The following is a 27,288-nucleotide window of genomic DNA, read 5'->3' as shown; positions in this document are numbered from 1 at the left end:
TATGGCTAAAACAAATCAGTTTTAAAAATAGAATTTTACATTCATTGATTTTCGATTACATTCTTGCATAGGAAAGAATGAATCATTTTTTTTTTCCTGGAAATACAATCAGATTTTGCAAGCATTGGTAAAATTTTGTTTTCCCTCTTTCGAATATTGTATTCGAGAAGGAATGATGTAATTTTTTTTTTCTCTTGTAAATTATAACATTGTCTTGAATCATGTCGGTATTCGCGTATTTATGATATGATGCCAAGAGTTCCTTATGGCATTTTCTTTTTATGGTATAGAGCCAAGTGCTCTTGCTTATGTTCCTTTTGAGATCTTGAATGGCTCTAAAAGCGTCGGTGTACACATTCAACGTAGATTTAAGCGACTACTCTATACGATCAATGCACTTTACGCCATTTATATATATATATATATATTTTTTTTTTTGAGCGTTTGTATGTTTTGTAATTTTCTACATTCAAACATCTTTTTATATTTTTTCTTTCCATAGAAAGTTCTATTTTTGACAGAATTTATGGTTTATTTTATCTAATACTGCCCTAAAATGAAAAAAAACATACATACACGTAAGTACATACGTATGTTTTTTTTCCGTTTTTCCTCAATGGAAAAACATTGTAAAAACACGTAAGTACATACGTATGTTTTTTTCCGTTTTACCTCAATGGAAAAACATTGTAAAAACACGTAAGTACATACGTATGTTTTTTTCCGTCTTTCCTCAATGAAAAAAAACATTGTAAAAACACGTAAGTACATACGTATGTTTTTTCCGTCTTTCCTCAATGAAAAAAACATTGTAAAAACACGTAACTATTTTTCCACTATAGAAAAGGGATAATTAAATCGGAAATTAAATTTCATAATAATGAAAAATGACAGTTGAATGAGATAATCGACGGAAAGGGGAAATTTTTTTTTTTTGTACTTTTCTTCACTGCGACAATTTGCCGCATAACGATGTCTTCTCCTTTCTTTTCGTAATTGAATCTAAATATTAAAACTCCCGCTGGCTTTGGCGCCGACTTTCTTGATTTTCCTCTCGCTATATACTTTTGTGTTCCCACCCTTATTTCGCGAGGCTTTTCTCTCTCTCTCTCTCTCACTCTATCAGCCAAAACCCCTTTTCCCCTCGGCGAAAACGAAAAACTTTTGCGACGCCTCTCTCAGAGTCGAATATCGTTTAAAGCTACACCGTTAAAATTACGCGCCGTCTCTCGAGCGCGCGTTAAAGGGTTGTCTGTCGGGGTTTTTTTTTCTCCTTTTTTTTGCCCCGGTCGTTTTTTTTTTTTTTGGGGGGGGGGGGTTGTTATTTTTCGACTGTACTCATTTTGCGGCCTGGAAAAAGGCAAATGAGGCAATAAAAAAGCTTCATGCAAGCGCTAAACTGCAACGAAATGGGAAGAAACTTGAGAGAGAGAGAGAGAGGAGAGAGAGAGAGAGCAATGTAGACTGTAATTAGAGCCTCATCGAAGCAATATGTTCTGAAATTCTTTCCGGGTGAAGAAAAAAAAAGAGAGATGTAAATTTTATAAAGAACAATGTTAAATTTATGCTTACACTTTTGTAATTTTCTTTTTTCCATTAAATATTCTTTTTTATTTCAAAATTTTTAATTTCATTTTTTTAAACGAAAAATAAAAATCAAGTTTTTTAGGGAAAACCTGTAAACAGTAAATTAACTTCATTCGAAGCACAAATCAAAAATACTAATCAATGAAGTTAATTTGCAAAATTATAATTTTTTTTTTTGTATTCACAATACCAGAAGACGAAGAATGTGATTAAAGTTAAAAATAAATTTTTTTTTTATTATTGATTCAACTGCAGAAAGTAGGTTCCTTCATAGGACACTGGTCACGATAATGTTTGTCTAACGACATACATTCTTCTGATCTAAATGCATTGACAAGAAGCCAAAGAGCCTCGTGCGCTTGTTTGGCTCACATATTAGTTCTCATGATGCTGCGATAAAAGATAAAATAAAATAAAAATAAAAAAACAAAACAAAATCCTAGAATGTGACAAATTTATCAAACAATATTTCTTTGTTCTCCTTTTAGACATATGGAATTTATACAAAATATTCGAAATTTTTTTTTAGCGCAATTATCGCATTATATAATTATAATTATTTATTTTTACTGAAAGTTAGTGCTGAAAATTATTATAATTCAGAAAAATTTGACGACAATTTTTTATTTTCGAGTCATTTTTAGTTAGCGATACTAGCGCTCTTGCGGGCAAACTGTTGCAACTCAGGTGAGAGATGAATTATTAAAAATGGCGGAAATCTGCGCATGCGTTTTGTGTATAGCAGACGAAAAAAACAGTCTAATAATTTTACATTTTTTACCTAGAGAACTAAAATTTGGTACACACTTATAATTTCGCCTATAAAATACAGAAAAAAATATTGAAAAATTTATTTCGAATTTCCTGTTCTCGAAAAAGGGTAAAATTAAAATTTTTACACCTACTTTTCTAAAGAAAAATATCAATTAACGTAAAAATCTCAAGTATGCAATTTTTTTTTTCTTTTCGAAGCTCATTATGAAAGGAAGCGTTTATCTATAGTTTGGGGTGGAGAAAAAGATTATAAAAAAAAGGATGTCCGCGCAAAGAAAAGTAGGAAAAGAAGTATCAAAAAGACTGTTCCCGGAATATATATATATAACTCTTTTGGTGTGTAGAGGAGTTGAAGAGGACGAAAATGAGCTGACCGTCGCTCTTAGGCTAAAAATGCAGTCTGCGCTTTATTTCCCGCGCTTGAAAATAGCCCATGAGGCTGAGGAGTTAGCGGGGCAAGTCGGGTAATGACGTCGTACGGTCGGGAGAGTTTGCGGGGCGTGAATACTATGTCAGACTCTGTGGGATGCTGCGAGGGATGAGGAAAGACATTGTAAAGAGGGACACCAGCGAATCTAACCGTCATGTGTGTTAACCTATATATATATACACACGTATACGTATTTACTGTATTTGTATAGGTATCTGTATGTACTTACTGTATTTGTATAAGTATATATTACTGTACTTGTATAGGTATCTGTATGTACATACTGTATTTGTATAAGTATGTATATGTACATACTGCATTTGTATAAATATGTATATGTACTTACTGTATATATGTTTAGGTAGATATACATGTATGTTTCTGTATATGTATGTATGTCAAACACAAGAGCATAAATTGGTACAAACATATATATAGACACACAGACAAAAAGCACATTTACAAACACTTATTCTAATACAAAAAAGCGCCACACATTTGCGATGGTCCCGCACGAACGAAACGAAATCCAAAATAAATCGGTGGCAGCTGTTGCGTTCGCGTTTTGCGTTTGCGTTAGTGTCAGAATCAGTGTCCACGGAACGGAGCAACGCCATTGCTTTTTATCACTTTTGCAAGACGTGCCTTGCAATGTGCTGTGTGTACCTTGTCGTCTTTGACGATATTTCGGATTCACACACTGGTTGAGAGAAATTTTCAAAATCTTCTCTCTCTCTCTCTCTCGCGGTCCCTCTTATAATATATGTAAATTACGAACAATTTCTTGTCATTCTGAAAATTTACAAATGATAATAACTATTGAAATTTATACATACTACAATGATAAAAATTTATTTGATACAAATGATCGTTGTTAATTTATTGTCAAATAAATATTTCATTGGAGTAAATAATTTTTATTTGAATTAAATAAACTTTAATTGAATCAATAATTTTTTTATTTGAATCCAAACAAATTTTGTTTAAAATAACCAAAAAAAAAATTGTGTTAATATAAATAATATAATATATTTCATTCAAAAAAAAAAAACTTTTCTTTTAAATTTTCGAATCATTATTTAAAATTCTCTGCGCAATTGAGAAAAATTGCTATGACTTTTATAATATAAATTTGGCAAAGTTTTGAAATTTTCACATTATTTTCGAACGATATATTAATATTATATAAGAATGTCAATTATTCTTGTAAAAAGAAATATTGTCATAGCGGATAAAATTTAAAACAAATTTCATTAAACTAGTTCACGAAAATTTACAATTAAATAAAGAGAGAAAGAATAAAACTAAGATAAAAATGAATTAAATGACACTTGGATAAAACTTACATTTGGATTGCTAAAGTTATAACAAAAAGTTTAATCATTTCATTTCCTTAAAATTTACGTATTTTATATATTTTTTTTTATAGGAATATATTTATATTAATTTTTTGTATATTTAAGCACAATTATTTATTATTACTATTTGTATATAAATAATTCATCTAAATAAACAAGTCTCCTATTTCTCGTTATGTAATTAAGATATTACACGTAACAAACTTTTCTTTCTTTAATAGCGACCGAAATTAAGGACCTGGCCAAGAGCCAAGTACTTAACACTGATCTTTAGTGGAAGAAAGAGGGGGAGGGATTCATTATACACTTATAGGCTTTACCTATAAAAATGAACATTTTAGAAATATATTCAAGAGGTCAGGAAAACAAATTTTATTCTTCAGATGGGGTTAATTCATATAATTCTTTTTTTTTTTCTTGAAAATTGTTCCTTTTTTTAAATTCAACATATTGGAGTTTTTATCATATTCTCTTGAATTATTCTTTTTTTTAGAAATAAAAAAAAAATTCTCAATTTTCTCAACCCTTGAAAAATAGAATTTGGTGAACGTGAGATGAAGGGAGGAAAAGAAGTATAACGGAAATAGACGTGCAGTCTGCTCTTCCGCGTTCCAATAATCGCTGAGAATCTCCTTCTTTCGTATCTCGCTTTGTCTCCAAAACCGGCCTCCTAGTTTAAAATTACGACTTCTGGTTAATTTTTTTTTCTCTCTTTGTCTTTTTTTGTAAAATTTTTTTTTTTTTTTTGCCCTGTCCACTATTCGTTCGCATTGCGGAAAATTGTTCAGGATTTTCATGTATATATATGTTCATCGTACGATCAAACGGGGACTCAACGTTGCATTCAGAATTTTGGGAACGAGTTTCCAGGTTCGATTTCACCGCAATCCTGTCCGTTGATCGATCACTTTCGATGTCCTCTCTCTCTCTCTAAACGCTTTATAAATTGATGCGTCCCTTGTTTACATCCCGGTGCAACGAAATTCTGTCGGGGATTTTCTGTTTCATTTGGATTTCCACTATTCAAAATTCACTATATAGCTTGTCATATGACAATAGCCAATGATCATTTCCACTCGGAAAATCAGAGAAAGTCAAAATCTCATTTATCGAACTAATTAAAATTTTAAATTGAGTGAAAAATTTGGTTTTTTTTCCCCCTATTACAATTTACAATTTTAATGTAAATTACGTTTTTTTATTTACATTGAAAAAACAAATTTATTTGATTTAAATAATCGGTTTTTCTCTAATAAACATTTTGATTAAATAATTATTCTCTGTATTTAATTATTTTTTGTATTAAATATTATTATTCTTTACGGAAAAATAATATTTACCTGGAACAGCGAAATGTTTCACTGTAGTAGCAAAAATTTTACTTGTTTCAGTTAAATCTTTTGCTATTCTAGTGAAACCTATCTGGTAAATATTTTTTTCTCTGTATTAAATAATTATTTTTTTTGTATTAAATAATTATTTTTTTTGTATTAAATAATTATTATTTCAAATGCAAATTATTATTATTTGAGAATAATTGGTATTTGTTTCAAATAAAGAAATTATTGATTTAAATACAGTTTATTTGGTTAAAAAAATATATATTTTTTTTTTTGATACAAATAAATATTTCTTGAATGAATTATTTGAATGAAATTCATTTTTTTCCATAGTATAAAATAAAAATTTTTGAAAATTTAAAAGTTTTTCCTTCCATGAAAAGAAAGGAGAGAGAGAGAAAAAAAAAGAAAAATTTATTATTCGTGCGCTAGTGTCAACTACCGCACCTATATATGTAATGCGCCTGTCGGAATACTTGTACATTCGTAAACTCTTTCACACTTGGCATACTTGATAGGATTAATGCACACGATGCACCGTAAGTATTATATCCCCTTCTTTGCCATTTATAACGAGTTAGTTTTCACAGTCTAACACTCTCCCTGTGCAAACACACATGAATACCTATTGATTTTTAATTGATACAATCTGTGTATCTATTTTTTTTTTTTAAACACCAATTTCTACTTTTATTCAATGAAAATTGAATTAGAAAAAAAATTCCAACACCAAAGGGAAAAAATTATATTTATCTCCAGAGACAATATTTATTTGTTTTAAAATAATTTTTATTTGCAGTGAAAAAAAAATTTATTTAATTCAAATAATCGTATACTTGACTAAAAAATAATAGTAGCAAATATTTATTTGCTATTAATTTTTATTTGAACCAATTAAAATATATTTAAATAATTTCTGTATTTGAAACAAATAAATATTTAATCCCCAAAAAAAGAGAAGTAAATATAAATCTTATTTATATTTCCGTCAGGATAAATTTTTTTTTTTTTTTTACTATTTTTTTCTTTTTATGGAAATACAATGTATATATATAGTGAAGATTTCACATGTTGTAATGCTCCAAGGTGCACATGGGCTAGGCAGGATAGATAGCGCTCCGTGACTGGTGCTGCATCGATGCATTCCATGCACTTTCAATGCATTTCTCAGGGACTTTGTGTGTGCACTGTATTTACTATTCCACATGTGCAAGAGGTCCGATCGCGTGCGCTGCATATGTTTCAAACCATATAACACTCTTGAGGTCGTCGCTACTCTCCTCGCGCTTGTCCACGTCAGGATGAGTTCGTTTGCCTTCAATTTTTCAAAAAAAAAAAATCTCTCTTTTCTAATTTCTCTCAAAGAATTTATGGAATTAAGAATAATTTTTTTTTTTTGCTTCTATTTTGTGTTTCAGAACGAAAAACTGGAGGTAAAACAAAAATGGGCTTCGCGGCTTCTAGGAAAGTTAAGAAAAGATATAACGCAAGAATATCGAGAGGACTTTGTCCTCAGTATCACGGGAAAAAGGCCGGCCATGTGTGTTCTAAGTAATCCTGATCAAAAGGGAAAAATGCGTCGAATCGATTGTCTGCGACAAGCGGACAAGGTAAATATCAATAATTCATAATAATTGATAAAATTATTAATACTAATTTATTTATTAATAATAATTTATTTTTCCGTAGTGGGAATTTAATTTTTTTGGCATTCTATTTCTCAGGTATGGAGATTGGACCTAGTGATGGTAATTCTATTTAAAGCGATTCCATTGGAATCGACAGACGGCGAAAGATTGGAAAAGACTGCAGAATGTGCTCAACCGGGTCTCTGTGTTAATCCTTACCACATCAATGTCTCCGTCCGGGAACTCGACCTCTATCTCGCCAACTTCATTACCAGTCACGGTAAATAATTAATTATTCTTATTAATTTTTTTTTCCCCATCTATTTTTTCGTTAAAAAAAAAAAAATAGTACTCGCGTGTCGTGGAACTGAAAAAATTCGAACGCAAAATTACAGCATAGGAAAAGGAAGCAATTGGAAAAAAAAATCCTAGAATAGAAAATTGTACCTTTACAATTTTTTAAATCTTTTTTTCTAAACAGAAAGAACGATGTGTTCTGATAAAATTTGTTTGTCCCTGAAAGTCCGATACATTTTTAATCGCCAATTCTCCACCCCTCCCCCCTTTTTTTTTTACTCTTTTACTATCATATATGAAATGCGCGTATATAGCAGATTTGGAATCGAGTATTCATTTTCTCGTCTCGAGCCAACGGCCCCGCTTATTCGTTCATTCATTCTCGTACAACCATTCATTCAAACTAACAACCGCTATACTCCACTCGGCTTCGATTCAAAGTTTCTTGGAACGTCTTGCCAATTTCACTGGGTCCCCATGACATGCTCGACACACCGATCTCATCCTCGTGTATTTACACCCATTCTCCTTCTTTATATATATATATATATATATATGTGCTGTCTCTCATCATCAAACGATCCTTAACCACTCACTTCGAACACGTCAACACATATGATACAAATAATGCAATTTTTAATCATCCAATCGATGATAACTTCAATCTATGAAAAAAAATTCTTCTTATTGATGATAATTTTAATCTAGAAAAATATTTTTCTTATTGACGATAAATTTAATTGAAAATTGACTCCAATCGAGAATTATTCTAATCGAAGGAAACTCCAATCGAGGAAAATTTAAATAGAAAATTAATATAATAGATGATAATTCAAATTCAGAATGGCTCCAATCGAGGAAGAATTAAATTGAAAATTATTGTAATTGAGGATAATTCCAGTCGAAGGAAACTTCAATCGAGGAAGATTCCTATAGAAAATTAATCGAATAGATGATAATTCAAATTGAGAACGACTCCAATCGATGATAATTCCAATCGATGATAACTTCGATCGAAAAACAGTCTACTAGATGATCATTCAAATTGAGAATGACTCCAATCGAGGAAAAATTCAATTGGAAATTATTGTAATCGAAATTAAATCCAATCAAAGGAAACTCCAATCGAGGAAAATTTCAATACAAAATTATTCTGAACGATAATAGTTTTCAATTCAGAATAATTACAATCAAGGAAAAATGATCTACTTGAGGAAAACTTCAATCGATAATAACTCTAATCGAATGTAATCCTAATGAATCATAATTCCAATTTAGATTGACTCCAGTCGAGGATAATTCCAATCGAAGAAATGTTCAAATTCGAAATTATTCTTTTCCAATCGAAGAAAACTCCAATACAAAATTATTTGAATCCACAATAGTTCGGCTAATTCCAAACAAGTAAGGATCTAATACAGAGGAAAACTCCAAACTCTAATCAAAAGTTTTTCTAATGGATAATAATTCCAATTTAAAATAACTCCAATCGATGATAATTTCAATCGAATAAAAACTCCACAATTATTCCTGCAACAAAATCAACTGGTTTTTGACAAAAAAAAAAGAGTTTTGAAATCCATTCTCATTCTTGGAGTAAAAACGCACGTGTTCTCTCTCCACGTGGTCTCTCTGGAAGTTTATATCACGCACACGATACCTGGCTTGAATTGACTCATGAATCGAAAGCATAGTTTTTGGCTGCTGGCTCAAGAAACACTATGTGAGTTACACGGTTATACATACACGGCTTTGGCAGCCACGTTTCTAATGTTTACAGCCGGTTGACGTAAAAATTGGCCAGGCCTACCGCACTACATTCATGAGAAAAAAAAATGAAGAACAAGAAGAAAAAGAAGAAGAAGAAGAAGAAGAAGAAGCTGCCAAGACATGTAATGGGGTAGGTTAGGCGCGTGTTAACCGTTCCAGATTTTCTTCCTCTCGATTTCCCAAACTCTTCTCCCATATGGCTACCTCCCTCAAAATATATATGTGTGTTATTTATTATCATTAACACTAATCTTCATTTTGACATTTTTATATCCAGAAATTATTTATTTCAAACTTGTTTTTGAATTAGATAAAAATATATTTAAATTTGTCTCTGAGATAAATATTATTTTTTGATTTAAATACGTTTATTTAGACAAATAAATTTATTTGGAGACAAATTTATTTTTTCAGAAAATTTCTAAATTTGAATTAGTAGAAATTTTCACTAATTTTTAGTAGTATTACTTTTTGATTTAGTAATATTTTTTTTTTGCCAAAATTTTAATAAAAAATAATTTAAATGAAAAATAAGAGGAAAATAATATTTTACGCAAACTGTACATAACATATATTTGCAATTTGGAAATATTATATGCGGGAGGATGTTGGCCATTTAGTAGAAAGGTAATTGTTAATAGCATTTTCTTGATGTTTATCTCATTAAGTAAAGTGACTAACATATTTTATGTGTATGTAAACGTAAAAGCTTTACTTCTCTATGAAATTGGTCTTGGCAGCCTCTAGGTTTATAGTATTGTGGCATGTTGTATATTTTAGGAACCTCTGGAATTTTCATGATGTTGATCGTGTCGCATAAGACTAGACACGTTTATATGCTTCAACTCCTTTGAATATGTAATTTTCAAATGAAGAAAGACACACAATTTTTCATCTTTAAAATTCAAAATCTTTGGTAAAAAAAAAAAATCTTTTTATTCCCGTTTTATTAAAAAATTGTATCATTTCTCAAATATTTTCTTTTTCTTGACTATTTTTATTTAAATTCAAAAATATTGAATTTTTTTCTAATTTAAATATATTGTAAATTAAAGAAAATGTTAACAGTATTATTGGGAGATTTTAATTTGGGGAAAATTTTGTGCGGTCTCTGCGGTGAAAAATAGAGAGTGAGAAAGAGGAACTATTTTGAATAGGCGCAAGTGCTTCTAAAACAGTGCATACGAAAATGCATTTACACCGAGAATTCTGAGAGAGGCACCTGTCTTCTACTTCAACACTTGTGCATAAGACTAGATGTTACTTACGCAATCGCGCACGGCCTGTGCGATATTTAGCTCGCCTATAAGGGTTTTGTGAATTCTACGACCGCTCTTCTTGTGTCGCTATTCATTTTAAATTTACTACCGCACAGCCTTTAATTACATGGAACGAATATCATTCTTAATTTATCTTTCATCATCATTTAAAATATGCTTCTCGCGAATATTCACTATGATAAAAATCAACCTAAATTTCCTCGTTTTAATCTCGAATTAATTTTATCCCTCTATACATATACTCAAAAAAAATTATTTCATTCAAACAATGATATTTGACTGATAAATAAATATTTACTTGAAGCAATTGGTCTTAGAAGACTGAAAGAAAAATCAAAAGCTCTATACTAAATTTAAGACAAAGCTTTTTTAAATTGCTTCCGAGTATAAAACAAAATAGTTCGCATATCTTAATTATTATTTTTCTTTTAAATAATTTATAACAAAAAGCATTTTCGTATTTCCTCAAGAGTGACCTTGAAAAATTTTTCCATGCCATTATTTGCAATTTGTGTTTATGTATATATAGAAAGAGCGTCAACGCTGGGCTATTATTACTCTCCAATGTAAATAAATTAATCATCTACATATCCACAAATGCATATACATATAGGTATATATATATATGTATATAGTATAATGAAGATTGAATTTGAAGCTAAAAGGAATTATTATTTTGCAGCTGTCGTGATATTTTCACAGTTTTAAACACTTAAAATCGTGAAAATTGAATAAGCATGAAATTTCATATATACATGTATATTTATTGTGCTAATATATAAGCAGGGACTAGAAATTGAAACTTGAAAATTCATTTCCGGTTTATTTATTACGCAAAACGTGTAAGTTTTATGATTTAAATACTCGCTTGTCGGTCTTGTATATATATCTTTAATATATAAATGTATATTGAAAGTAATTTAGTCTCCTGTCATATAATGTAATTTTTAATGGCAATATTCCAATAAAATCATTGTTTGAAAAATTATAACTAGTTTCTCTTAGATTTTGTGCGAAAAAAGTATATATAAATAAATAATAACATAAAAAACAAAAAAATTTATCAAATGGTTGACTTATAAAGAAAATGTAGGGTTATTTCAAAATTAATTAACTGTAAAATTAGTTTCGATTTAATGAATCGGAAATTTATTGTCACATAAAAAGAGTTATTTTAAAAAATCGCAAAATTATTATTTAATGCAAGGACGGTCACGCATTATTTGTGTCGTGGAGTGTAGTGTCAAGAATTAGGAATTCTCTCAAAACAAGTCACGAATTAGAAATGCTCCTAAGAAAAAAAGTCACGAAAAAGTCACGAATTAGAATGCGCCTAAGAAAAAAGTCACGAAAAAGTCACGAATTAGAAATGTTCCTAAGAAAAAAAGTCACGAATTAGAATGCGCCTAAGAAAAAAGTCACGAAAAAGTCACGAATTAGAAATGTTCCTAAGAAAAAAGTCACGAATTAGAAATGTTCCTAAGAAAAAAGTCACGAATTAGAAATGTTCCTAAGAAAAAAGTCACGAAAAAGTCACGAATTAGAATGCGCCTAAGAAAAAGTCACGAATTAGAAATGCTCCTAAGAAAAAAGTCACGAATTAGAATGCGCCTAAAAAAGTCACGAAAAAGTCACGAATTAGAAATGCTCCTAAGAAAAAAAGTCACGAATTAGGATGCGCCTAAGAAAAAAGTCACGAAAAAGTCACGAATTAGAAACGCGCCTAAGAAAAAAGTCACGAATTAGAATGCGCCTAAGGAAAAAGTGACGAATTAGAAATGCGCCTAAGAAAAAAGTCACGAAACAGTCACGAATTAGAAATGCTCCTAAGAAAAATGTCACGAATTAGAAATGCGCCTAAGAAAAAAGTCACGAATTTGAAACGCGCCTAAGAATTCGTGACTTTTTCTTAGACACGTTTGTAATTCGTGTTTTAGTATTTGGTGACGAAGAACTCACGAATGAGTCACTAATGACTAACGATTTGGTCATGAATGACGCACGTGACTTACGATTTGGTCATAATTAACTCAGGATTGAGTCATGTATGTGTACTATGTGTTTGTTTTCACGTTTCCTGGGTCTATGTTTTATGATTTGTATTTTCAAGTTGCGGTGTTTCATGTTTTTAGGTTTTCTTGTTTTATGTTGTTTTATGTACACCTTTTGACTCACATTACTACGATTCTTGACTTTTAATGACGGGTCCTCTGTTCGTGATTTTTTCAGTTCCACAGCGAGATCGGCTACGTGAAATTTCTCACTCATTTATTAGTTTATTTCGTTCACATGTGTCTGCTTCTCATTAACATTCAGTCGTATTTGTCTCTTGCCATCATTCTGAAACAATATTATTATTCACATGATATAATTTTGATTTTTAATATAATTTTTTATTAATAAAATATCATTCACATAATTATAATGCATGTACAAACCTTTTTTACTATCACAAATATATCTTTCATATATTTTTATAGTATAATTTTCTTATTTTTATTCACTGTAATAATAGAGAAATTATTAAACGAATGTTTAGTTGAAAACACAAACAATTATTGACTCAAATAAACGGTATTTAATTTAAATGCACAAATATTTTTTGTTCCTATATTTGAATAAATTATTCCTGTTTTGAAATCATACTTTAATATTTTAACATTTCAATATATTTGACTTACAAAAAATAATTATAGTAAAAGAAGATATAATATCAGAAATAGATTTGTCAAAAGAAGAAGAAAAAAGATTTCTAAAAGAAAAACATTTCATCATTGCGCGATTACAATAAAAGCATCAGATTCGAATACAATCCATAGAATTTTTTTTTGTTTCTTTAAATTTCGAAAAGTCAAAATTGTTATATGGAATTTTTATTTTTACACTCAGAGATTGTAAATCACCAGGAAAATAAAATAAAATAAAAAAAAAAAATTCTTCACCCTGAAGAAGTCGAACGTTCTGGGCTCTCGTGTATTTTAGTGATATGTTGCGTAATGAGATTTGCGTAAGATCACACGATATAAAACACCGTGTGACAGGGAAGCTAACGACGTGAAGTGACTTTAGGTGCTTGATGACTGATGAAGATTAGCTATGTAGTTTTAATTGACCGAAAATCTTGCAGTTTTGAATTTTTTACTATACCTATTTATGAATTTTGTCACATTTTCCGCTCAACACTATGTTTTCATCGCAATTTCATTTTTAAAAAGGAAAATTAATTCCAAAAAAAAAATAACGTCTTGAACTACTAGTTTTATAATATTATTTTGTTTTCTTTTTGTAAGCCTGTAAACATGTAAATAAATAATAAATGTAATAAAATAAATTGTTATTACTTATTATTTTTCGTTCCTTTTTAAAAAAATTTTTCCTATACGATTAAACGATAAATGTAATTTTCATAAATATAATTTTTGTATTAAATTAGTTTTTTTTATGCTTCCAGAGGTGCTGAATGGTATCTGTAATGCTAATAAAGAAGAAGAAAGGCGACGTAAAGGTATGCATGAGCTTAAAAAGAAGAAATTAGTCTATAAACTTATAAAAGGTCTTGTTTTCTTAAAATTGTTTTTGTTTTTCATTACTTTTGACACTATTAGGGGTATGCGACAAATTTGAATTTTTTTTTTTGAAAATTCTCAAAAACTTCATTTAATAAAAAATTAAAATACAATCAAGTGTCACAGACCCTTAATTTTTTCTTTTTTTTTAATCAATTAATTCTCGCATCATTTTCAAAAGGATATTTTCATATAAAATTTCAAAAACAAATCTAAAATCAAATTTACAAAAAAAATAATTTTCCAAGGAACGATCGTTTATCGATAAGAAAAAATTATCGATTGGGTTTGTTCCCAGGTGCAGGTTACCACGAACTGTATAATGGTGTCGTATGCAACGATACAATCCTCGCGACAGGTGTTTTCAGCTCCAAGGAGCTCTGGATGCTTTCAAAAGGTACGACGATTCTTTTCAAATCGAATTCAATGTGTTTTTATTAAAGTTCCCAAAAAAAAAAAAAATTTATTTAGGATAATATATTTTTTAAAAAATCAAAAAAAAAATTCTCCTTTCTTGTCTATAAAAAAAATTTATAATATATAGTATATATATAATAATACATTAACAGGATTATTTGTGAAAAAATTCCAATGTGGATGCTTTCGAAAGGTAAACGCCGAACTCTGCCTTTTGAAAGCATCCTCTGTAGTCGTTGCAACAAACCCTTTTTTTGGCACAGATTTTTCATTCTTTAAAAACTAATGTTATTTGAAATGTCATCATTCATTATTTTTTGTATTCAAATTGATAAAAATATTTTTTTTTTTTGAAATTGAGAATATTAGAAAAATTTGAGTTTTTTTTTTTTTAGTGAATATTAAATTTTTTAATTATTAAAGTGGTAAATGGAATAATAGGGCATGGGAACGAGTATTGAGAATCGTGTCTCGAAATGCCTCGACAAATGCAAGTGTGATCCGCTCTCTGTGCAGTAGATTAGTATGCAACCCCGCGTATTAATAGAAGCGAACAATGCTCACGGCCTCAGAGCTTTAGAGCCTCCTCGCACCAAGTCTCCTTCTTCGTTCCATAAAAAATTTTTTTTTTTAAACTTTTTATTTAGCGCAATTATTAACTTTTTCATTCAATTTTCCCGCAGAGAAAAAAATAACTTTTTTCTATTTATGAAAATACGTGAGGGAATTTTTTTTTTAACTAAAGAAAATAGAAAAATAGTTTTCTAATTAAACTTTCACATATGTAATTTTTCTTTTCAAATCACGAAAATCGTGCGTGACTCTAGGCCATTTTTTTCCTCTCTCTCTCGCTCTTATTTTAGAAACCAATGTTGGAAAGTGAGAAAGCTGATTTTTCATGTATAGAAAAAAAAAAAAAAAGAAAGAAACGAAGAACGTGTGAAAATTGAGATTCGCGCTCTCTTCCTATAGCGAGCGTGTATAAAGAATCGAGCTATGCACACTTGCTTTTTTGTTAACAATGCTCCAACACATTCTCAAACTCCGTGTTTCAATTCAAAAAGCCGCGAGAGTAGAATTTTTCCCATTTTTTAATGTTGAACCTCTCCGCGAGTCTAGAAGACCCGCGCGCTCATGTGGATGAAAAAGCAATTTTCGTTCAGTCGCGAAGTGGGCAGTGAGAGAGGGAGAGAGAGATAGAGGAAAATAGAGAAGCAGTTTGGAAATAGCGGAAGTGACGCTAGAGTAGAAAAAAAAGTATTAAAAAAAATATTTCATAATTTTTTCATGTTAACTGACTGTTAAATTAAATTCACTAAATATCCAATTATTGCATTTAAAATGGGTATTAATATTATTAAGACTGTCTTTAAGACCCTGGTACTTAAATTAAGAAAAAATTTTCCATTTTTAAATATCTTTCTTGTAAATTTCTTCTGTTAATTAAAATTTTAACTATATGTAACAGTAATACACTGTGCTTGAAAATTGTCTTAAATTAAGACCAACTCGTTACGTTGTTACTTAAATAAAGAAAAGTTTTGCTGCAACGTTTTTAAATTTTTCTTCAAAACAAATTCTTCAATTTCAACAATTTCTTCAAATTTTTCTTATACAGCTTGAACTATATAAAACATTATTTAATAATTACTCAACTTAAAAATTTTCTAAATTAAGAATCGCTTTCTGATTTTAAAATAATGCTAAACATTAATTAAAAACCACATTTACTGAAATTCAGCTAATTTTATTTTTTATATTATTATTAATTTATTATTCAGCTTTTATAAATAAAAAAAAAATATTCCCCTTTTTTTTGAAGAAGTATAAAAAAAAAATTTTCTTTCAATCAAAAGAGAAAATGTTGAACGAATTTATTATGTTCTTTACTTCATTTTACACATATATCTATATATATATATAGTGAAAATATTGAGGAAAAAAAAAATTGTAAAATTCTCCGCTATTTCGAACATAGAGAATTTACAAAATATGTATATATGAATTTTGCAAGTTAATCTCGAAAGCAAATAAACTCAAAGCGAAGGGTAAATGTTTGAGAACGTCAAAGTCGAATTTTGCTATCTTATGCGCACAGCCTTGTATATATATATATATGTGTGTGTGTATACAGTTTGGCGCGACAGAAATAAGAAAATTCAAAAATAAAGTACGAGCTTCCATCGCTGAGTGACGTGGAATAGCGGAAGCTTAACACGCTTCACTGTGACGCTTCCTGCGACTCTTCGACACACAGATACATACACACATATGTATATATATATACGATACATAGGAGAAATTAAACGATATCAGATGCCGCTTGTCTCAATATATTATAAAATTTAATGCAAAATTAATATAGAAAAAAATAATACGAGGGCATATTTTAATGTATATATATAATTTCAAAAATAAAACGTTTAATCGTAACGATATACAACGATACACGTATACAAATATACATATATATATATAGTTATATATGTATATATCTATATTGAAGTAGACTGTATGTGTCTGGTTTCAGCGTCCATACTGCATGACCTCAGCGACATGCAGCCTCAAATAAACGCGATCAAAATAGAGCACCCGCCGTACTACTGCAGCAGCTACACCCCTCCATCCGCAGCTACTGCCGCGGATCATACTCAGCCCGCGGCTAGCTTCAGTAAGTTTCAAAAATTTACATCCCTATTTGACTTTATTTTTTTCTTCATCTTCAATATATATTCAACTGCATTTTTAATAATTTCATTTCCCGTTTATTCGAATTTTTTTTTTCGCCATACTCTTTAAATTGAAAATTTATTCAAAATTTTTTTAAAAATTTTTCGGAATATCAGTGTAATAATTAGTATAATAATAATAATAATAACAATAATTATTAATTATAATAATAATTAGTATGATAATAATTACAATAATTAGTATAACAAAAATTACAATAAGTAGTATAATAATAATTACAATCATTAGTATAACAAAAAATTAGTATAATAGAAATTACTATGATTATTATTAGAATAATTAATATCATAATAATTACAATAATTAACACAATAATTATAATTATATATAATAATATATATATATATAATACTATATAATAATATATAATTATAATTATAATAGTTAACACACTAATATTTAAAAAAAATTATAACAATTAACACTATAATAATTAGTATAATTATCATTACAATATTTAGTATGATAATAATTACAACAATTAGTATGATAATAATTGCAACAATTAGTATGATAATAATTACAAAAAATAGTATAACAATAATTACAATAATTAGTATAATAAAAATTACAATAATTAGTATGATAATAATTGCAATAATCAGTATGATAACAATTACAATAATTAATAATTAGTACGATAGTAATTACAATAACAATTAGGATAATAATTATCTAAAATAAATATTTAATTCACATTTTAACAAGAATCTTATTTTTACCAAAGTTTCATTTTAAATTAAGAAACACCTTATATACTTTCAAAACTATTTTAATTTCAAAACTTGTCTAAAAATAAGATTTTCCCCCTCCACTTTTTTTTTTGGTTAGAGAATTCACTCAAGGCTGGAAAAAATGTGGAATAAAAATGAAAATTGAAAAAACACACATTAGAGATGAAAAAAAAACTTTACTGACGTCTCAATTTTTCGTGGTTGTAAAAAAGGAAATGTTTTTCTGGGATTGGAAGCAGTTTTTTCTCATTTTCCCCCGAATTTTTTGAGGTCTCTTTTCTCTCTCTCTCTCTCTCTCTCTCTCTCTCTCTCTCTCTCTCTCTTTTCCCCTCTCTTTTTATATATATCTGAACTGTGGTTTAATATCACCGACTTTCTTTCACTCATTTCAACTTTCGCCATTCTCACTTCCCATCCCTTTCTTCTTTCATCGATCAAACGATAACCTTTCAGCAGAAACTGAAGTTTTAAGCTATATAAAGAGAAACTAAACGAAATTCTGTTTAGAGAAATAATTTCTTTCTTTTTTTTTTAATTTTCTTGGTACAGAAATTTATATTATTAAAGAGAATGCATATTCTATATATCTTTGGATCATCCGGAGAAATTCTCCAAATGAATGACTAAGGCAAGATATAGCATTGATATATATATATATAGGTCGAACCTGAAATAGAATAGCACAGTTTCTATACCGGGTATTACAATTCTAAAATGGTTGTGAGAAACTAAAAAAAATTTTCTATGTGATTAACAAAAATGTAAAAAATTGTTTTTTCCTCCGATTTTTATTGAAAAAAAAAAAAAAAATTAAATACAAAATCTATTGGAATTTTTGGTGTTATATAAAATAAAAAGAGGGAAAATATATGCTAATGGTCATCGACCTTGTTCGTGATAAATGTCAGCTTTTTTTTTGGCAAGACAATCCACTGTTAAGGTCACGTGGTATCTTACAAAAGAAAATATACTGTTATTTTTCAGTAAAGAAAAATATTTCTTAGAAAAAAGAAAAAGAAAAAACGATTCTAGTTGTAAATTTTAAAATTCAATTTTGTAAATATTATAATCCAGATTTACAATTCTACGAATCTAGCTGTAAAATTAGTAAACCGAATAGTAAATAGTAAATAAAAATAGAAAAATTAATTTTTCTCAGAAGAATAGAATCGATTTTTAAAAATTGATTTTTTTTTGTAATTAGGTCCACCGCCGGTGCACCAGCTCATACGAAATGATAAGACTGAAAAGCCTCCGACGGTATCGGTTTCAAGTGCTACAACCTTCTCTCCAGTTCTGAGGCCCGAGGAAGGCCATCGTGGAATGGATTCTCCTCATTCGCAAACGGGTATGTTATTACAACGACATTGTGAATACATTACAATTAATTTAAGAACAACGTAATAATAATTATAATTTATTATAAACACTCGAATATATAACAAAAATTTTTAAATTACGAATCGTTTAAAAAAAAAAAAAAATTTACTGGTGCAACAGCTATTGTGGATATTATATTATAAACCACAAAACTGTATTCAATTTTATAAATATTTTGTGTGTTAATAAAATAACACTTTTAAAAATATTAATAATTTAGGCAAATTAATAAACATTTCGGTGGTAATGGAAATTATACTATTTTACTATTTTTTTACTATATTACTATTTTTTTCACTATTTCATTATTTATTTATTGTACTATTTTCTACTCATTACTAGGTTTTTTTTTTATTTAAAAAATTAAAACTTTTGTTTAAAAAAAAAATTAGTAAACAAAAATTTTAATTTTAGTATAGAAAAAAAGTGTTTCCATGAAATTTTTTTATTTAATTACACAAAATTTACTCACCAATATATTTTTGATGAAACCCAACCATGGATATCTGAAAAAGAAAACAATGATTATAATTTTAAACTTAAAAATTTATAATTACAAAATATTTCTTATCATAAAAAATTGTCAATACTAAATTTTTTTCTGCACCAAGGGGAAAAATTCAATTATTTTTTTTTAATAAATAGGTTCAAATAAATTTTTATTTAATTCAGATAAGTTTTATTTGTTTCAAATAAGTTTTTTATTTAGTGCAAATAAATTTTATTTGATTCAGAGATTTTTTTTTTTTAACCAAATAAATTTTATTTGATTCAGATATATTGTATTTGGTTCAAATAAATTTTACATCCAGAAAAATGGTATATTTGTCTCACAGCCTAATAAATATTTATTTAATTTAAATAAACAAATTTTATTTACGCCAAATAAATGGTATGAGAAAAATGTACGTTTATTAAATTCAAATATATTATATTCAGTTCAAATAAAACATTTCTCTTGGTGTAATTAGTGCAAATAAATTTGATTCAGAAATGTTTTATTTGAACCAAATAAATTTTTATTTGATTCAAATAAATTTCATTTGGTTTAGATAAATTTTATTTACTGCAAATAAATTTTATTTAAAAACAGATATTTAAAAAAACAATTTTTTTTATGTTTCTAGCGATATTTTTTTGTTGAATAAAGAAACTCGAAAAAAAGTATTTTGAAAAAATCATTGATATCACGTTCAATCAGAAATGCTAGTTTTTTTTTATATGTATATATGTACATTGAAGAGAAGTGCCTTTCGAGATTTTAAGATTCCATGCGTCATGGTGCAAAGATCCGTTGCATACAAATCATTCTGTACTTCGCCTTGCACTAATCTTAAGTACGGAACATAGTTCTAACCGCAGATCAACCAGGTCAACTTATACTTAGCTACGAAACGTATATATATAAATATATACGTTGTAACGAAACTTTGTCACTATTTAACTTTACCTTATAACCAATCCTGGCATATATTTTTTTTTTCCTCTTGTTTTAATTATATAATTAAGTGAGTTAACTAACAAACACATCTAACATCGAAATCGGATTTAAAAAAAAAAAAAAAAATTTATCTGTGAAAAAAAAAGAAGCCGCTTTAGCTTAAATTTTTTTCTCTCTTTCTTATAATTAGCAAAATATTCACGTTTCGTTGATTGATTGAATGATCGACTAACTAACTAACCTCTGTCATCACTATAAGTCCGTCGACCATTGTTTAATGTCCAGTGTGCGATAGACCCATTCTGAGCTCATCATATATATGTAAGTAAAAAAATTTGCATTAAGGAATCGATGTGAAAAATCACAATTTTTTTAACCCCCCCCCCCACGATCCTTAATTGTCAAATGAAAGTGCGACTGTTTTTTTTTTGCCCAAATTTTATAGAGTCAATTATATATGCAATGAATTCGCTTTTTCCCACGCTTTTTTTTTTGTCATTTATAAAAGAATTATTTTAATTTCCATGGGTGTGCGATAATCGAAAAAAAACATCTTTTTATAAATAATTTAATTTTTTATTTGTATAAATTATTTTTTTTGCAATTTTTATTTTTTATGTGAAAAAAAAGTTGAATGTTTGAAAAATTTTGAGATCTCATCGAAGAATGGAAAAAAGGTCGTATAGGGTCAATTAAAGAAAAAAAAAATTACCCCTCAAAATAAGAAACAGATAAAATTTCGATGGGTAGAAAAAAAATGACTAATCGCGAATTACGCGTAATCTCTGTTTCAGTCTGAGCCCGAGCGTATAGAGAGAAGCTCGCTATCTCGACCAAAAGGTACTTTGTGATTGGTTATGATGTTATATATTCTTTCTATATATATATATATCAATATTTGCATATTTGTTTTAAGTGTATTTTATATACACTTTATCAAAGGATGAGACCGAGACTTCAATTTCCATTTGACTTCATTTTTTTAAAATCACAAAAAATCACTTTTCACTTTCTTTAAATTTTCGTTTTAATTTTTAATTATTTTTTTCTAGACAATTTTTTCTTATTACCATTATTATTTATTATTATTAAAATAATTTACATATAATAATAATTATAATTTTCGATTTTAGAAAAAATACGTTTGTTTATTCAAGAAAACTTTTTTTCTGAAAGTGTTGAGTGATTTTTAATATTTGTTTATGTAAACAAAAAAAAAAGAAAGTTATTTAATTTATTTGAGAAATTTTTTTTAGACACATGTTTTTTTTTTAAAAAAACTTTTTATTGTGAAACAAATAGTATTCTCGCAATCATCCTCAACAAGTTCGAAATTATTTGTGTTATATGTGTATTAGATATTTTCTCACATTTTGTCAATGTCACCTATATAAAAATTATTTTATTTTATTCTCTCTTTTTTTTCCTCTTTATATAATGAAATTAATTTTTAAAAAAATGCTTATCAATTAAAATTTTATTTTATTTATTAAATAATTTTTTTTATTTTATTATGAAATAAAAAAAAATTATTTATGCATATTTTTTTTTTAAATTCATAAAATAATAAATAAAATATTACAATTTAATTTTCGTATTGAAAACTCATTTTTTTTTCAAAAATAAAAAATTTCCTAGTTTTTGAAATTGATTCAATTTTTATTTTTTAAATAAGCATCATCTTGGTGAGTTTTTGCGAGATTCGTGTTTTTTTTTTTTTATGATTTCGTGAAAGTATTTTAAGAAACGTATAAAAGTACCAATAAAGTCGAGCAAAAAAAAAAAAAAAAATGCGTGTATCGAGTCATCTGTTTATTTGAAAAATATAATTTTCAAAAAGAACGTGAATTTAATTCACAATTTCACGATTTTTAACCACCATTAAAAAAAAAAAAATAATTTCCCATAGCAGCACTATATATTATTATTGTCCGTTACACCCATGTATGTATCGATGTATAAGTGTGCCGCAGCATCTTGAAAAAATAAATTTGTTATTTCGCACTTGATCATTTTATATGCATAATATATGTACTATAAAAATTCTATCCACGGAGCTGAGGTGTCGTTTAAAAAAAAAAAATGACAATTTAATTATTTTGACCAATGAGAGTGTTGTTTATAAATTTATTATTTAAAAGTTGTAAATTAAATAATTAAAATTAGAAAAATTTACAATTTTTTAAAGTGAAAAAAAAAATAATCAAGCGGCACTCGGTCTCCGTTTTAGTTTTATTATATGATATGAGTAGTTTGCACTCTATTGGTCTACACTTTCTTTTTGCTCTGAAATTTTTAGAGAATGCTTGCCACGTCACAATTTTTAAAAAGTATTCTCACTTTCTGCATAGTCACTCATTTCTTTATTTCACTCTTTTTCAAATTTCTTTTCTATTTTGATAAATATAAAAATTGAAATATTCATGTATTTTATTAAGAAAAGATTTTAATCGATGTAACAAATTATAAAATTTTTGACAAAATTATTTTAAAAAAAACTGAATATTTTTTTTTTTGTTGGGTATTTTTATATTACAAATTCAAAAAAAGGAAAAATGAATTTCTTTAAAATTCTGTTTATCATTATTATTAATTATTAATAATTATACTTTAATACATTTTTGATAAGTATATTTAATTTACAAATTCATTTTTATGATGCCTATAGCTCCGTGAATGCAAAAACAAAAAAAAAAAAAAACAAAAAAACAGGTAAACAATATTTTTTTTCAAAATAATATGTTGTAGAAATTTGCATATACATGACTTCGAAAGAGAAATTTTTTTTTAGCTCGTGAAATATAGGGGGAATTCAAAAAAAAACTACCTACTTTAAAAATTTATCATCATTAACGAAATATTTATATATATATTAATGTGCGTCAATGTTGCATTTATGTGTTCCTTAGCTGCCTCTTATAAGCTCACGGAGAAAAAAGATTTCTTTTATAAAGTAACTTTTACTACTTTCAGAGTAAAACTGGACCAACTCGAAGTTTCTGCGCATCTCTGGCAATTTTTACTCCAAAAATAGTAAAATTTACTCTAGAAATAGTAAAACTTACTACGGAAACAGTAAAATTTACTACAGAAATAATAAATTTTACTATTTTTGGAGTAAAAATTGCCAGAGATGCGCAGAAACTTCGAGTTGGTCCAGTTTTACTCTGAAAGTAGTAAAAATTACTTTTTCTTTTTCTCCGTGCTCTTGTCAATCAAGCAAATTATAAATTAAAAAAAAAAAATTAGAAAAATCTAAAAATAAATTTTAATATTTTATTAATATTAATCTAATAATTTTAAAAATATAATTTTTATTTAAACTATTATTAGCCTAATTAATTTTTTAAAAATTAAATTAAAAAATTAAGTAATTAATCTCCAAGAAATAAAATGTCGATTTGCCTGCCCGTCCGTCTTGCTGGTCTGTCTGTTGCCAATTGACTCGAGAAACGTACGTGGAAAAATCGAAAAATAAATTGTACCCAAAAAAATATAAGAGAAAAAAAAATTCTGAAAAAAGAAAATAGAATTCAAAAAATTCTGTCCTAAAAAAAAAAAATATGCGTTTAAAAGGGGGTTGGAAACGGACAGACAGACGGACAACGATTTTCGTTAAATTACGAAACTCTCACATAATTGGGTAAGCTATATTGCTGTCACTATCTGTCTTATCTGTCTGTCCGTTCGTCTCTCTCTCTCTCTCTGTTCATCTACATCTGTCTGTCTGTTTGTCTATTATATCTGTTTGCCCACCTCTTCTTATAGATATATATATATATTATTATAAATATATCCAAATTGCTCTCATTTTTATAAATTTATAAAAACAATAAGCTTATTTCAAATTTTGCTCTCTCGATACTTTTATTTTTCATCAAAAAAATAGAAATAATTTTCAGAAATTTTTTTCTCAAATTAACAAATAAAATAACCAAAAAGTAAAAAATAATAATAAAGAAATTAAAAAAAAAAAAATGTAATCTGTATTAAATTTTTTTTAAATTTCTATTTTTTTTTTTTTTAATTTAATAATTTTGGAAAAAAATTTAAAAATCACACAAAATAATTTTTTTTTTATATCGAGAAAGAAATAATTTGAATGTAAGCTGAAAAAAAATCCGTGCACACCATTATTATTATTATTATTATTTTTATTATTATTATATCTATCTCACTCTCACTTTGTACACGGTCAATGCTCTGGGTATGTCGTATGCTGGATGGATTTAATATTGACCTAATTGATTAATTTTTCCGACATTATAAATAATAATATAAATTATTTGTTTCTTCTCCGTACGATACTATATACCTTTAAAAAAAATATATATATTAATATTCTATATTGTTGTTGCGATGTTGGTGTTGTTGTTTAATAATACTCATTGTTGATGTTGATGTTGTTATCTTGATGTTTCTTGATGTGTTGTTTACTCGTTGTTATACCTTGCTGTTTGGTGTTTTGTTGTTGCACTAATATATAATTATATAAATATACAAACATTACATATGTATATAATAATCCAACAAAAAAAAAAAGAAAAGAAAAAAAACCTTTTTAATCGTACTGTTGTTCGCGCCTTTCGCTCACCTGCATCGCCCCTTATGCAGGAGATTTTATATATTATTCTCAAAAAAAAAAACAAATATCTCCACTTGTTTTTGTATTTTTTAGATTAAAAAAAATTTTCTTTCGAAAATTTAAATTTAAATGTTATTGTTATTATATATTATATTTTATTATTTTTTTATTATTTATTATTTAAAGAAGAGAAATAATATTAAATAGATGTAAATAATAAATAATTATAATAAACAATAATAAATAATGATTTTTCAAAATTAGCGGCGAATGGGAACGCGAAATGCGCGATCATTTTTTGTGCGAAGCATACATGTATACATTTCAGCCAGTCAGCTCACGCTTGGAGTGCCTTATTTTTATATATACTTGATATCTACTTATGCCGTAATGTTGTTGCCCTGCCACTAAAACCACCTTCTTAACAAAAAAAAAAAAAAAATGCTCATCCTTCTAACGCAAATTTCCACAAGTGCAAAATAAAATTCTATTAATATTTAATCGCAAGAAAAAAAAATTCTGTAACATTCCCCGCTGAAAATCAGTCGAATTATTACTGATTTGAGTAGCTAAAATCTGAATTATCATTAATCGGTAAAACAGATTTATTTTTACTGTAGTTATCATTAATCGGTAAAACAGATTTATTTTCACTACAATTCAGTTTTATCATTAATCGGTAAAACAGATTTATTTTTACTACAATTCAGTTTTATCATTAATCGGTAAAACAGATTTATTTAAATTTAAAAAGAAGGTAAAACCATAGTAGGAAGAATTTTTTTGTAACTAATTTATTATTATAATTGAATAGCTAAAATGTGAATTATCATTAATCGGTAAAACAAATTTATTTCCACTACAATTCAGTTTTATCATTAATCGGTAAAACAGATTTCTTTAAATTTAAAAAGAAGACTAACCATAGTAGGAAGAATTTTGTTGTAACTAATTTATTATTATAATTGAATAGCTAAAATCTGAATTATCATTAATCGGTAAAACAGATTTATTTTCACTACAATTCAGTTTTATCATTAATCGGTAAAACAGATTTATTTAAATTTAAAAAGAAGGTAAAACCATAGTAGGAAGAATTTTTTTGTGACTAATTTATTATTATAATTATTTATTAACTAAATAAATTAATGAAATAAATAATAATTATTAACATCAATTAATTCGTAATTTTTTCAGCATAGACAAAGTGCGGAAAACATTTTTAATGTTAAATAATTTTTTCTATGGAATAATGAATTTTCAAATATTGTTAAGGAGGTGGTTGGTTATTTCGATTTTTTTTTCCAATTAAATTTGGTTTTTTTTTTGTATAATTTTGAAAAATTTTAAAATTCTCCAATTATGTTACAGGATTGCATTCACCGCACGAAGGTTTGGCCGGTGGTTCCGGTCAAAGTATGTCCGGCCTTGCTTACTATCAACCCGAGCATCCTGGTTCCGCTGGGGTCGTTAAATACCCGGAAAATGGTCACGACACTCTCTCGGATTTCGTGACATTTGTATGCCAGGAAGCCGAGAACACTCAGCAGCTACCCCAGGTAGCTCTCGGATCCAAAAATACGTACCGCAAAAAATATTTTCTTTTTATTTTATTTAAAAAAAAATTTTTTTTTAAAAATTGTTAAAACCAAACAAAACGTAAAATTAATTTCAAAATAAAAAAAAAACAAAATATTTTTGCGGTATTATTTGCACTCAAAATTGTGCTCCCCTCTTCTGGAATCATTGATTGATTTTGTAATTTTTTTTTTTTTCGTAATTATATAAGTAGAAAAGATTCGGTCGAGTGGGGCACATAAAAAGTGCAGGGCCGTCTTAAGCAAATTTAATGCTTGGGGCACAAGTCAAGATAAAAATTTATAAAATGATTTTTATCTTGGCAAATTAATTTAAATAAAATTATAATTAATTCGTTATAAAAAAAAGGGA

At 27.5% G+C, this 27,288-nt stretch overlaps 2 protein-coding genes across 15 annotated transcripts in view; one reads left to right on the top strand and one right to left on the bottom strand.

Annotated features, from left to right (window-relative positions):
- LOC127290557 (caveolin-1-like) overlaps window positions 1-27,288 on the bottom strand; it is a 253,523-nt gene that overhangs the window by 43,166 nt on the left and 183,069 nt on the right. For 2 of the 3 annotated variants that reach the window (XR_007844381.1, XR_007844382.1), the window contains exons 3-4: window positions 19,785-19,818; window positions 12,640-12,804 (exon numbers count right to left, since the gene is read on the bottom strand). Coding sequence is in view for 1 of the 3 variants with exons in the window: in XM_051319234.1 (XP_051175191.1) it covers window positions 12,800-12,804; window positions 19,785-19,818 (39 nt within the window). In the remaining 2 variants the exon portion in view is untranslated. Of the gene's footprint in view, window positions 1-11,844; window positions 12,805-19,784; window positions 19,819-27,288 lie in introns of those variants that run through there. The other variant, XM_051319234.1, reaches the window with a different exon arrangement.
- Window positions 1-27,288, top strand: part of LOC127290541 (nuclear factor 1 X-type) — a 64,033-nt gene that overhangs the window by 29,514 nt on the left and 7,231 nt on the right. For 7 of the 12 annotated variants that reach the window (XM_051319202.1, XM_051319195.1, XM_051319191.1 and 4 more), the window contains 7 exons: window positions 6,908-7,099; window positions 7,214-7,397; window positions 13,916-13,969; window positions 14,329-14,427; window positions 16,957-17,118; window positions 19,137-19,280; window positions 26,710-26,897. In XM_051319202.1, the coding sequence (XP_051175159.1) occupies window positions 6,908-7,099; window positions 7,214-7,397; window positions 13,916-13,969; window positions 14,329-14,427; window positions 16,957-17,118; window positions 19,137-19,280; window positions 26,710-26,897 (1,023 nt within the window). The remainder of the gene's footprint in view (window positions 1-6,907; window positions 7,100-7,213; window positions 7,398-13,915; window positions 13,970-14,328; window positions 14,428-16,956; window positions 17,119-19,136; window positions 19,281-26,709; window positions 26,898-27,288) is intronic. The other 5 variants (XM_051319192.1, XM_051319194.1, XM_051319193.1 and 2 more) reach the window with 5 other exon arrangements.

Source organism: Leptopilina boulardi, unplaced genomic scaffold (assembly GCF_019393585.1).
Source record: "Leptopilina boulardi isolate dan_hultmark-lab unplaced genomic scaffold, ZJU_Lbou_2.1 LbouV2_70, whole genome shotgun sequence".
Taxonomy (NCBI): Eukaryota; Metazoa; Arthropoda; class Insecta; order Hymenoptera; family Figitidae; genus Leptopilina; species Leptopilina boulardi.
The sequence above is the reverse complement of the archived record's forward strand: the minus strand, read 5'-3'. Positions and strand labels throughout refer to the sequence as shown.